Here is a 14521-nt window from a genome sequence, read left to right on the forward strand (position 1 = left end):
CTCCAGACTCTTCCACACGGCCTCCCTTTCCAACCTTTAGCAAGATTTCCCTTCTTCATGGTGTCTGGATTTCAGGAGGGGATATTACAATCGATCAACTCTCTATTTACATCATGCTTGCTCTATCCCTTTGGAAAAATCAGATCACATGATCACACCCAGAGTCAGTGTGGGAGGAGTCACATAAAGGTGTAGATTCTTGGGGATGTGGGTCATTGGAGGCCACAACAGGTTACCAAGATGTATTTGAATGATCAAATGTTAGCATTTTAATGATTCATAGCAATATTATAATTAAACATAATTGTGAAGTTAATAAACAAGAGAAAAATGGGTAATACAGATTATATCACCCTTCAGTAGTGCAATTCAATTTATCATCTTACCTAGGAAAAGTATAAACCTAGAGTAATGCAACCCTAAAAGCATTTACTTGGTAGCCACTTTTTCTCTCATTTATCTAAATAAGATTGGAACTGCTATTTCAATGAAGATATAGGATGATTTATGACATAGGAGGATTAAAAGATAGTTACATTACTTAAGAACCTAATGAGATGAAAGATGGTCTTCCAATTTTTTTATTGGTTTGATTCAAAAAACATTTAAGTGTATTAAAATATATGTGATTGTTAGGAGAGCACTTAAAGGGAGACACTAAAAGGGTGTAGATGCTTGATCCTTTGGAAAACTGTTCATCTAACATTTATTTATTAAAAATGTAATTTATAGTTCATTTTCAGATATAATTGCGGCATTTAAGTAAGACATTTGGGGAGTATATCTTACTCAAAAATATACTTTTGGGAGATAAAATTTCAAGCTTTAAAAGGTCAGCTTGTTAAACAACAATAGTTGGCTTTGACATTCTATAGTTTCTGATGTTGATTTTCTTTTTCAAAATTTATTATTTTTAAACAAACTAGAAGGAAAAATAAGCTTGTCAGCTCTCCTTCTGAAGCAGGTTTATGAAATGGATATGCATGTTTAGGAAGCACTAATGCTGCTGAGGTTTTTTCCCTTCCTCATTTCCAGCAAGATTCCATACAGTGGGTTTATAACAGCCTTGAGAGCGCCCAAGAAGACCTTCAGAAGTCTAACACCAAACCCACCGGAGATGAAGCAGGGGATTCTTTTGATTGCAAAGTAGAAGGTGGGTTTCTTCTTTTCTCACTATTTGTTCATAGTATTCTTTTTCAATGTGCTAATTATTGAAAATCTGATACGTTGAAGCCACTTATATTTTTCATTTGGGAATGTACAGCTCTTTCAAATTACAGTTGACATATAATAGTGCATTAGTTTCAGATGTCCACATAGTCATTTGATATTTATATATCTTATGAAGTGATCATCATGAGAAGTCTAGGAGCCATCTATCACCATATGAAGTTATTATATTATTGACTATATTCTTTATGCTGTACATTATATCTCTGTGACTAATTTATGTTATAACTATAAATTTGTACCTCTTAATCCCCTTCACCTTTTTGCCCATTCCCCATTCAAGCCACTTTCTTAAGTTATTGTTACTAATAGATGTCATGTCAAATGCATAAGTAATAATAGCTTCTAGCTCAGTGGTTCTCAACCTTCCTAATGCCGTGACCCTTTAATACAGTTCCTCATGTTTCATTTGTAATAATGAAATTGAACATAATTAAAGCATAGTGATTAATCACAAAAACAATATGTAATTATGTATGTGTTTTCCAATGGTCTTAGGCAACCCCTGTGAAAGGGTCGGTCGACCCCCAAAGGGGTTGCGACCCACAGGTTGAGAACCGCTATTCTAGCTAATATGGAATAGCTACTACACTTTGTTAGTCACTTTATTAAGTCTTTTACATAAATTATTTCATAAAGTCATCAAAAGAGAAGATCTCATAAGGTGTGATTATCACCATCCTCATTTTATAGGAGAAGAAATGGAGGCTAAGGGAGTTGCCCAAGTTAGTATGTGGTAGAATGAGGATTCAAATCTCAGTTAGAATGTGTTTCCTTGTTTTGAGTTTAGATGTTGTTTAGACCTTACTACTCTAATGTGGTTTGCAGACCAGTAGCAGCAGAACCTGGAGCAAGAGAGAGTCCCAGAATCTCAGCCAACCCTAGATCTACTGACTCAGAACCTCCAAGTTAATAAATCGGATCTGCATGCACACTTACATCCCAGAAGCCCTGGTTTAGAAGGTCCATAGTTCTTTTGAAAATAATTTCTTGATTCAAGTAACTTTTACTGTATTGAAGCACTGATAGTAATGAGAGAAGCAAGCTAACGTGCAAACGAGTGAAAGACGGACCTTTTGACAAGGACTCCTCTCATCTCTTTTCTCGGTGAAGCAAGCCAGCAGATTGCTATATTCAGTAGCTTCTTTGCTAAGGGCAAAGGGGCTGAGGCAATTGACAAAAGCTTTGAATTATTGTTTCAAAGGCTTTTCCACAGAAGTCCTTGCATCCTCTCTTCCATTTTCCTGGCATCTTTCCACTCATATATTTGGTGGGTGTCCCTAAATTTTTATTGTAGTTTTAGTTTCTTGCAAACCAGCACAGGTGGAGAATTCCTTAGACACACTGCTCGTATGGGGGAACTTAGGAAATGCTGTTTCTCCCCACTCCTGGAAGGCCATTGGTAGGAGCCACTCATTTCATGGGCAGTATTAGAAATGCTCACCTCACTGGCGCAGCAAGACTGTTATGATAAATCAATTCTCTTATTTTTTTAAATGAAGATGAATCTCAGGACTTCATTCTGAAGCTTTTTTTTTTCTCATTTAGAATTAGTTGCTGCTAATCATCATTCTGTCTCAGTGAAAGGTAGAGAGGGTTGATGAGATGCTCTGGAAATCGATTTCTAGCTACGCTGGGATTAAATTATTTTTGCTATTTCCACTATTTCTAGAATTAATTTAAATAAACTCATATTCTATTTTGCTTACTTAATATTTACTGTTAGGTTTCTCAGTGTTTCTTACTTGAGATTTTAGGTGTTTTTGTTGTTGTTGTTTTATCAGTTGACTGATTTTAGTTCAAAACCTATAAGAAGATGTTCCAAATGGAATGTTAGTATAGTGAATGATGAGAAATTTTCTCAATGAGTTCTCTGGAAAATGCTATTTGGGAGAATTCAGACACATTCTCTGCTGAAAAAATGATTACTGCATCTCCTTTCTGCTTCGTCAATATGGCCTTATGTATTTTTTTCTGCTTTCAGACAATATCATCCAATGTTTAAGGCAGTTTCAAGATTGCTGACTTTAATTCATGCATGCTTTTAATGAGAAAATATAAAATTGTGTGTGTAACGTTTATAGTGGTGTAAATAGGCGTACATATGGTCCATAGATCAAAATGGATATGTAAAGATAGAGTAGTGAGATTTGGATAACTCAAGCATATTTCTAAAAAGAAATGTTCTTCTTTTTAAAAAATGTTAACAAGGGTATATACTTCATTAGCACATTAAACTTAGCCATCCTTTAAAGAACTCCTTAAAAATTATTCAAAGAGACTCAAATTATTTGAAAAGGCTAACAGACCCTTCATGAATTTGCTGAATTAAAATTGTCTTTATTCCAGAGGTAATTGACAAGTTCAACACCATGGCCATTATCGATGGGAAGAAGGAGCATGTGAGTCTGACGGTGGATAATGTGCACCTGGAATACGGGGTCGTGTATGAGTATGACAGCACCGCTGGGATCAAGTGCAACGTGGTGGAGAAGATGATCGAGCCCAAAGGTTTCTTCAGCCTCACTGCCAAGGTAAGGGCCATCCTGGGAACAGGGATCGTGCTCTAAATAAAGCAACTCTAACCCTCCCCCACCGCCATCTTAAAACATGTAAAGAGCTGTATGCATTTCCTTTCAGCTGTCAGCTCATTCAACTTCTGCTCCCCACCCCCATTACTCAGTATGTGTACAGTCTTCCTTTTTATTGATACTTGTTGGAGCACAGTGGGAAGTTAGATGGGACTCTAGCCCAGGGGAGTGTTAGTTGCTTTGGCGGTCTTCTCTACATTTTATAAATTTGCTGTGTTCGTTAATTCAGTATCATGTGTACGTTTTAGATGATTTTCATGCCAGGTGGTGCTTTTTTTAAATGCACATAATTCTCGGAGGAGTATTTGAAGGCATGAAATACATTATACGAAATTTCAAACCCTGCAAGTCTCAACCTTATTTCATAAAATTTCACAAAGTTTAGAGATGATTTACGAATAGATCCTCAGACATTTATGTAATTCTTGGTAGTGAGGGATATTATTCGTAGTCCTTAGCCTGCAGCAAGACAGGGAGGAAGCAAGTCTTCATCCTAATGGATAAATCATGTAGGAAATGAGAGGTGATCCTGTGCTTGCTTTTCATGATCCTCTACAAGGGAGATCTATCAAACTCCTATGGGACTCTCTACAGGTTAGAACTTTAGTATTTTGTCTGCTTTTATATCATCCTGTGAGGATTCAGGCATTATAAGTAAGTAATATGACAAATAGCTTCACTACCTTTATTTCTTCATCTCAATTCATTTCAAATATTCAAAAAATTCAAATATTTCAAGATAGACTTAAAATATTTATAGCATGTGTTTTTTTAATCCTTCACTCAAGGATATGTTTTTATTGCTTTTGAGAGAGAAAGGGAGAAAGAGAGAGAGAGAGAGAGAGAGAGAGAGAGAGAGAGAGAGAGAGAGAATGAATCAATAACATTGATTGGTTGCCTCCTGTACAATAACATTGATTGGTTGCCTCCTGTACAAGCCCCAACTGGGGATCAAACCCACAACCTAGGTATGTGCCCTACCATTTGTTGTACAGGATGACACTTCTACCAGCTGAGTTAACCGGACAGGGCGGTAGCATATATTTTTTTAAAAATATCAGTTAGAGAAAATAATAATAGCAATATAAATTCACTATTTTAAAAATAATTATGTTTCTGTTTTATATTCTGAAAGTCTACTTTTAAAAAAATGCCATTATTCTGATGACATTTACCACTCTATATATCTATTGATATAAGATGTATATTTTAAAAATGCAACCCTTTCCCTACTGCATTATACTATTAAAGAGGATCCATGTAAGAATTTGTGATCAAGTTATTGGAATTATTTTACCTCATTTCCTATTTCAAATTTGTAAAATTACATGGGTTATTTTATATATGAAAGCTGTGTAAGTTAGTACACTTATGTATTTCCCCTGCACACAAGAAGAAAAGAAAATTAAAGTTAGTAAAAACCTCTTAAATTTCTAGATTAGTAACTCATATTCCATAATAATTAGTGGAATAAATCAATAACTCATACTTTATATTCTGCAAGAAAGGGAAGTGGAGGTGGTGAGGCAGTTCAGATAAATATACCATGTATACATTTCTCACAAATTATTTAAAAATGTTAGGTAAGGGTATAATCAGTCCTGTGATCGTTAAACAATAAAAAATGCTACACATAAATATGACAATTCTCAATTCATTGGAAATTCTCAGTGATCTAGGGTGTGTATGTATTTGTGTGAACATGTGTGTGTGCATACACACACACACACACACACACACTCACAGACACGTGCACACAGACACACACACACTGCCTCACCATTGATTCAAATAGCCAAAAGGGTTTACAAATTGAATACATAAATAGGACGCTTTTATCTGATGCTGTTATCAGAGCACAGGCACTGCAGGTAGCATTGATTGTTATTTTAGCAAGAGAACCTCTTATTTATTCAGTCCTTCAGCAAACATTTGTTAAATGCACGCTCTGTACTGGGAAAGTAAGGAGGCTACTCTTTTGGATTTCATTAGTTTTTATCGTTCTATAAAATTGAAAAAAAATGTTCTGAGTAACATATAGGCATTGTGTTCAAACATCAGTGTATTGATTTATTGAGCGAGGAGTCTTAGAAGTCCACTCACCTCCTTCAGGGAGCCTTTTATAGTCAACAGAAGGCAAAGAATGAGATATCAGACACACAGGCCCATCACTGTACTGGCAGGGCTTGGGTGAACATAGAAATCCTAGGCAGCTACAACAAGAGCATTGGGAAGTCACCTGTGTTGTGGAATTGTGAACATTTTACTTGGCTAATTTTGAAGGTTTTATTTTCCTGTTCTGTTCTGCATTTTGCATCTGTGTCTGTGTGTCACTACAGATTCTCGAAGCCTTAGCTAAAAGTGATGATCATTTTGTACAAAACTGCACCAGCCTTAACTCTTTAAATGAAGTGATTCCTACTGAACTTCAGAGTAAATTCAGTGCCATCTGCAGTGAAAAAGTTGAGCACATCTCTCAGAGAATATCCAGTTACAAAAAGGTAAACGTTCTATGTATACATTTCACATGTGAGTATTGTTTAAATTACTAGAGGCCTGGTGCACAAAATTCATGCACAAGGGTGTCCCCTAAGCCCAGCCTGCACCCTCTCTGATCGGGGACATCCCTCTCACAATCCAGGACCTTTGGCTCCTAATGGTTCACCTGCCTGCCTGCCTGATCGCCCCTAACTGCCTCTGCCTGCTGGCCTGATCGCTCCTAACTGCTCCCCACCCCTGCTGGCCTGGTGGCCCCCAACTGCCCCCCCCACCCCCGCCAGCCTGGTTGCTCCCAAATGCATGCCTCCCCCCCCCCCAGCCTGGTCACCCCTAACTGCTCCCCCCCGGCTGGCCTGGTTGCCCCTTACTGCTCACCCTCCTGGCCTGGATGCCCCACGCAGCCTGCTGTTCAGTCATTTGGTCGCCCTTCACTAACCCCCCTGACAGCCTTGTCACCCCATACAGCCTGCTGTTTGGTCATTACTGTTACTGTGATGGCGTCCCGAATAATTTGCATATTCCTCTATTATTAGTATAGATTGTTTAAATGTCAAATTAATTCAATTTCTGATATTTTTTTTACTTATTCATGTTCCAGCTAATTGAAATGATAACTTTTACGTAACATTTTAGTGGTTTTAAATGCCTATAAATCTATCCCCTCATTTGATCTTTGCAAACCTCATTTTCCAATTGTAATAACTGAGGCTTAAAGAATGATATTTAACCTACTAGCAAAAGATAGAGTTGGGATTTGAATCTCAGCCACCTAATTCTGAAGTCAAATTTTAAAATTACACTGTAGTTCTTCTTTCCTTTTTCTCTCAACAGAGGGAACAGAGCTATTAGTCAGAAACTATAGGGAACATCAGCTATTTTAAATTGATCAATTGTTTCATTTATTTGCCATACTTTATTGAGCACATTTTATATGTCAGACACTCTTCTTGGGCCCAGGAATATGGCAGCAAAAGCACCTCTTGTGGCACTTATGTTTGAGTGGGGGAAGCAGCAAGAAAGTAAATAAATATATTTAAAGGAGGGAAATCAAATATTGAAAGGAGTTATGAGAAAATCAAAATAGGGAGCTGGTCATTGTTTGTTTACCTGTATTGACACTGAGCTACACAGCTTATGTGCTAAACACTATAGTTGAGACAACAAGGGCAACAGCATTTCAGAAAAGGAGGAATTATTGTGGATCAACTCGTCAAAAAATGCTACCTGCTATTTGGAAAGATTTGTCAGAATGAAGAGGGAGAAATGACAGTCAAGTAAAGGGATATATCCTAAGTGAAGGCAGAGATGTTGACGTGACAATGATCTTATCGATGTAGAATTGGCAGACTGCCTGGACTAGGAAGGAGGACTTGAATTGGATGCAATTAAAAAAGTAAAGTGAAAAAATCTGATTTTTCCAGTGATATTTGGAGTGGCCTAATAATCATGTTTGTTTGTAAAAAGTGCCAGTGACTTAGACTTGTATGGAAGCATTGGGAATGGGGAGGAAAGGATCTGCTCAAGATGTGTGTAGGTAAAGTATATACAGCCTTATGATGAATAGGTTATGACGGAGGAAGCGGGTGCTATTGCCTAGCTTCTAACAAAAATATGGTTTGTGATAAACTAAGGACTGCATGTTGTGGGGGATTAGAAACATAAAGCACAGGGTTTCCCCCCAAATGCTGGGGATTCTCAAACACATTATTCTGGTGAGTGAAATAAATGAAAACACATCCTTCTTACATTTTCTCAGGAGTAACTAAGGGCCTGAGAAGCTTTTAAAACAGAGATGGAGAGGCTAATGGGCAATGATTTTAGATGATAGAAATAATGACACTGAATTATGGCAAGCTCTTGTATGTACATTATTATTTGAGTTTCAAAATAACCATGTATACTGAATCCTGCTTCTTTCTCAGGGAGATTGATAATTTCCTTAATGTCATGTAGCTGGCAAGTGGAAGACTAGGTATCAGTCTTTTGGAAAGCTCTCACTTATTTTTATTTTCAATTTAGAAATAAAAAGAAATTTGTAAGACAACTAGGACTTAAAAAAAATGAAGCTATTTTTTCCTCATCCCTTCTTGACCATAACATTTAGAATAATGGGCTATCTTTCCCACTAGATAGAGAAACCAGATTAGCAAGAAAATATTTCCAGGTTCTTTTCTATTTGAACAAAGTTTAGATACCTAAAATAATATCCTTAATAGGTCATGTAAGGTTAGCTCTATTTGCATATCAAATGCATGTCAATGGAAACAATAGCATTGGTGAATATATGTGTTTAATTTCCACATATTTACTTTTATAGTGTTATTAGCAACATATTTTTCTTCTAGAGGAAGGCTTCAAACACTTTCTTCCTGTAAAATAAAATGTATCCATAGAAACTGAAATCTCAAAGAGGCTACCTTGCCTTTATTTTGACTCTAAAAGATTTAGATTATAAAAATAGAAAGCAGTTGGTTTCGTAGTTTCTGTAGCCAGGCTATTGCCGTCAAAGTAGATTTCCTGGCCGGTTGTACAGGCCATCGATGCTTTGGGGCCCAGGTGTGAGAGAAGTTCAGACCTTGCTGGAGACCTGGGTGAGTCCTCCGCAGGCAGTTAATCCCTGGAAGATGTGTAGTGAACTAGGGGTAAGAATGGGCACCAATTGGAGGAACATTCTCACCCTAAATTGTCCTAAGGAATCCTTCTTAATTCTAGATTTATTCTTCTGTTTTACAATACTTGCATAATTGAGCTTATTTTGGGTATTGGTCATACTTCCTCCATATACATATTTCATGAGCTTTCAAGAGATAGTTCCTATTTACACAAAAGTATAACAGGTGGGAATCAGGCACTCGGACGAGTGTGTACAAAGAGTGGGTAGATGGTGTCTGAGAGGAACTGAGTGAAGACTAGACGGAGCACAGGGAGCAAGGGGAAGAGAGCTTGAGATAAATAAGCTGGGTGCAATTAGACTTTGGGCAGCTGTAGAGTATGGCAAGAATTAGATGGATGTGGATTGCAAGGTTTTCAGCACTGGGGTGGCTATCCTTGGAAGGCATGTCATTCCTTTGAGTAGTGCTTTATTCTCAATGGCACTAACGCAGGGTCCACACCAGTCCTCAGGCTGATCCGGACCCAAGTATTCAGCAGCGATTAACAGGAGGCATGGGGAATACAATTGGTCCTGTCTGTCATCCTGCCATTTTGGGTCAACAGCACCACGCCTGGCTGTCTAACCTGCTCACAGGTTTGGATTGACTTTCTGACAGTGTTTGGAATAATCCCATCTTCCACCCTTGACCTGCCAGCTACCCTATTCTGTCACCTTGTCTCACTTTAAAGATGAAGACCCTATATTGATGTCATAGGACACTTATTTCTCTATCAGACTCTTCATTTGTTAAGAGTCTTTTTTCCCCCCTAAATATATTTTATTGATTTTTTTTTTATAGGGAGGAAGGGAGAGGGAGAGGGATAGAGAGTTAGAAACATCGATGAGAGAGAAACATCGATCAGCTGCCTCCTGCACACCCCCTACTGGGTATGTGCCCAAAACCAAGGTACATGCCCTTGACCAGAATCGAACCCGGGACCCTTCAGTCCACAGGCTGACGCTCTATCCACTGAGCCAAACCGGTCAGGGCAAGAGTCTTTGAATTTGAAACCTAGGAAGTGATATTGGTCCCTTAAATTAATTTCTTTTAGGACCTACCTTGTGAACAGAGTTCCAAAGGAATTTACATGCACCTGCTGCCTACATTGCTTTGCTTTATTAAAAATGTGTGGATTTTAAAATAACAATTTAAATTCTAGCAGCTTATAATTTATTTCACTTGTTCCAGTTGACATTTAATTTTATTTTGATTTTACTGTGGATGATGGAAGTGAAATGTTTGAGTTACCACTGTGTGTTCCACTGCTGTTTATTTCTTTAATTTATAGTTTTCTCGTGTACTGAAGAATAGAGCTTGGCCCACCTTTAAACAAGCCAAATCTAAAATATCCCCACTGCACAGCAGTGATTTCTGCCCGACCAACTGCCATGTCAACGTGATGGAAGTTTCTTATCCCAAAACGTCGACCTCCCTGGGGAGCGCATTTGGTGTTCAGTTGGATAGTAGAAAGCATAATGCTCAGGATAAAGAAAACAAATCTGAACAAGGTATGTTAGCTTTTGAAACTTGGTCAAATCATATAAAAGTAATTTAGGCCGTCATAATTGGCCGCACATCCCTGGCCTTGGACAGACTCCTGGTGTGTAAGCAAGTCTGCACTTTGGTAAAGAAAGACTCCTCACTATAATCACTTGGGTAATTATGTATAAACATTTATAGAATGAAAATGGAGTATGCAGTTTTATTATTTTATTGTTTTTCCTTTAAGAAGAATGGGGGTTCTTGCCTTTCTTCCACATGATAGCTACAGCTCATTTTGCTGTGAAAACAATCTGAAATGCCCTATAACTCTGAGATAAATAGAGAAGCATGGTGTAATTCCCACCTTCACCGCAGGATGCGGGATCAAACTGTATTCCTCCCTTTTCATGGCAGTTTCCCATAAGCTTTAATTCCTGAATTAAATTAGCATTGGGCTTGCATTTTATTTTATGTAAGCTTGGGCCTTTAAGGTGAATTGCCCTGGATTGTTTCTGTAAGTTAAAGGTAGTAACTATTAAGATGGAATAATTTTGCCTCCCCAGGGAAACTGAGCCCCATGGTGTACATTCAGCACACAATCACAACCATGGCGGCCCCTTCGGGCTTGTCTCTGGCACAGCAGGACGGGCACGGGCTCCGGTATTTGTTAAAGGAAGAAGACTTGGAAACCCAAGACATCTATGTGAAACTGCTGGGCAAACTCCAGGCTGCCCTGAAAGAGGTGGAGATGTGTGTCTGTCAAATAGACGAGTAAGTATTTTATTTACTGTATTTTCAAATGTGCCTAATAAAATAGCCGTGCAAAATAAGACTTTTGAACATCCATCATTCTCTCTTTAGTTTTTGGAAATGTAGGAGATTTTTACTGACCACATAGACTCCCTTCTTCTATCAACTTAAAAATGATAAAACATGCCATATATCTATAGATACATATTTTAAGGAAGCTTTAATACAGGGAAGAGAGTGACAAAACTTGATTGTATGGAAAACACGAAGTTTCAGTGTGAAAATATTAAACTGACAAATATGATTGAAAGAGGGATGTCGCTGTAGAGCAGAGTACACTATTTGGTATATATGCATGCAGTTCAGGAAAAATGTTAAATATAACAAATTCTTAACATACTTCTTAAATGAGTAAATTCAAACCTATATATCCCTTGGACTAATGACCAAATTAATGGTATAGTAAGCAATAACCCAGATACCTGTGCCAGTAATTTGAAAGATTTTTATCAAGCAAGGCAGAGGAAGTTAATTATAACTTTTCCAAAGCGAGTCTGATGGAGGAGTTCCACATTCAGAGAATTGCCTGAGCTCTGCAGGATGATGTGCTCCATCATGGTATCTGATTAAGTTTCACATATAGTCAAGACAGTTCTGTGTGTACAAAACACCACGGCACTCAGTGTAGCACAGTGTCTCATGTGTACAACAGGGTGAACAATAACACATTGCAAGTTTGTGGTGACAGTTATACAACTTCATACAAAAAGCAATCAGCCACCTTGCTTGCTTATCATTCAAGGAGTTGAAATTGTTGAACATAGCCAAAGTTGGTAGAATCTGAAAATGGTATAAGCACTGTTAATGCTCTTTTTTTTTATTGTACCTCCTTTTGAAGTTATACATTTAGATGGCTGTTGGGTGTGTACTGTGTAGTACACACACACAGACATCTCCCATTCCTCCATGGATAAATCAGTTGTGACAAAATATTTAAAGCTTACTTTAAGCCTTTGTTGCAATGAGACATTATACTAATGAAGTCTTGACAGACATCATCTCTGATTTTACACATCTTAGAAATTTAGTCTGTATCATTTCTATAAGATTATTTTTAAATATTTACTATTTACTATGCTATTTTTCCAGATGTTTTAATGAGTTAATTTAGAATTACAATTCTGTTTTCCTAGATCTAATACGCTAGTTCTTTTTAAATGACTTATTTTGCTTGGGAGTCAGCTCTAGTGGGCGGGGGGGGGAGGGGTGGGGAGGGCAGTCTTGGAGTGAGTGGAGGGATTGAGCAAAAAAGAAAAAAGAGAGAACTCATGGACATGGACAAGTGTGGTGATTGCAGGGGTAGAGGGGTGGGTGGAGGTGGAAGAGGGCATAAGGGGGCTAAATAGTGATAGAAAAAGTAAAATAAAATACAATTTGAAAATAAATTTTAAAAAACGACATATTTGCATATCATATTGTGACTGTCCCATTTACAGATGAATTCGACAGTGAAGTTTCTGAGAACAGGAAGCTAGTTTCAAGCAACTGTATGATACTTTTGAATTGTCTTAGAATGGATATGTGACCTTGTGACAGACACGTTTATATTTTAGGGCATTATATTTATTTAATAAATCTGATTTTATTATATGATATATTCTATATAAGAAATCAGTTTTTCCCTCTGAAATATTTAGGAAATGCAATCAGGTAGATATAGCCAATAAAGCCATAAATAAAAGCATTGAGTCATGTATCTTAGATCTCAAAAAGTTTTAGGAGAACATCTGGACCAATCCCATGTTCCAATCATCCCAAGAGTAATTGTTCCTACTTTTCAGATGAGTCCTTTGTCAATGGCAGGATAATTGATTGCCCGAGTGCACACTGCCTCAGAGACAAAGCCTTGGATGCACTGACTACCTAGCACTGCCTGGCACTTGTACAGGCTTCATCTGTCTGTGTTAAATTTTTGACCTTTTTATTTTAAAGTTCTGCTAATGTAGATATATTTTTTCCAAGAAAATGGTTAGAGCTAAGGGGCTCCCTTTCCTTGGTTTAAAATTCTTTACATTTAAAGCACTAGTTGCAGAAAGGAGTTATTGTTCTTATCCAAAACTACTTAAAATGATTACCTATTTTTACTTAAGATTTCCCCACTCTATTCTTCTAAAAGCCATTACCCAACTGTGCAGGTTTATTAGCAAAGTGATGTGAAATGAGCAAATGATTTGAGGAACTTCCTTGCTCTTCTCTGTGTGCACCATATAATTCAATTCTAAATATAAATGTGTTCTATATAATTCAGTGTGCGATATAATAACTTTTAGACAGTACAGTTGTCCAAGAGCTCAGATTCCCCATTGCCCTTAGAATTCAGAGATGCTGCAGTACAGTCGAACTTGCCAAATTATTTGAAAAGCTACTTACCAAACAATTTTCTCACCATGTAGTAATTATTCTTGGTCACGCATAGAAGTGTCTGCAGAATGGAGAAGCAGATTTCAGATGTTTTGCCACATTTTAAGGGAAATGGCCTCAGAACACCCCATGGCTAGCCTTTCTAGAAGTCATTCATTCCTGTGACAGGGCCTGGTGTTGAGCTTGTCTTCCCCTGAAGTCTGGTTACCCTGTCACTTGGGAACACTTCCAGAAATAACATTTTACTTAACATGTAGACATTCCACTCAATCCTCCTATTTCATTCAGGTCCACAGATGGAGCTAGAGATGAATTTACTGTTTATCACCATGAAATAAGGCAGTGTTACGGGTTTCATCAAGGCTTTGTGATTCCTGTTTCATTGTGGAACACTAAATACTTTTGTCTTCTAATGAGGTATTTTCTGATTAATTACACTTAGGTACTAGGCATAAGTAAACAGGAAAATAATTTTTGGATAGTCTAGGATAGTCTAAAACCTTTCATGGGATTTCAGAAAACAGGGAAGAAGTAAATAAAAAGCCTTGGGGGTTATTGAAGATAGGACATTTGAAAACAGACTTCATTTTGCAGGTACCAGATGCCCCAGGATTGAGCTGTGAACACTGTAGAACATTCAGCAAACTGGGGGTTACAGATAGGAGTGGTAGGGCTGGTGGTGGAATTATCTTTGAGGTTTCCCAAGCATTTTTCTGGTAAATGTATAAAAGAGGGCACAGCTTCATGAATGTATAAAAGAGGGCACAGCTTCATGAAAGTTAGCTTGTGCACCAGGCACACTATGCCACTTTATACACTGGCTTATTCGTTGTACAGTCCCTCTGTCATGTGGCTTATGAACCAGTGGGACGTATCACAGATACTGCAAAGTTA

At 37.7% G+C, this 14521-nt stretch overlaps 1 protein-coding gene across 1 annotated transcript in view; it reads left to right on the plus strand.

The window, feature by feature from the left end:
• The window catches only part of PREX2 (phosphatidylinositol-3,4,5-trisphosphate dependent Rac exchange factor 2), a 211328-nt gene that overhangs the window by 114149 nt on the left and 82658 nt on the right, over positions 1-14521 (plus strand). The window contains exons 21-25 of the mRNA XM_081111000.1: positions 1036-1153; positions 3580-3764; positions 6161-6322; positions 10263-10482; positions 11020-11227. Coding sequence (XP_080967126.1) covers positions 1036-1153; positions 3580-3764; positions 6161-6322; positions 10263-10482; positions 11020-11227 — 893 coding nt within the window. The remainder of the gene's footprint in view (positions 1-1035; positions 1154-3579; positions 3765-6160; positions 6323-10262; positions 10483-11019; positions 11228-14521) is intronic.

Source organism: Myotis nattereri (assembly GCF_964212035.1).
Source record: "Myotis nattereri genome assembly, chromosome: 17".
NCBI lineage: Eukaryota > Metazoa > Chordata > Mammalia > Chiroptera > Vespertilionidae > Myotis > Myotis nattereri.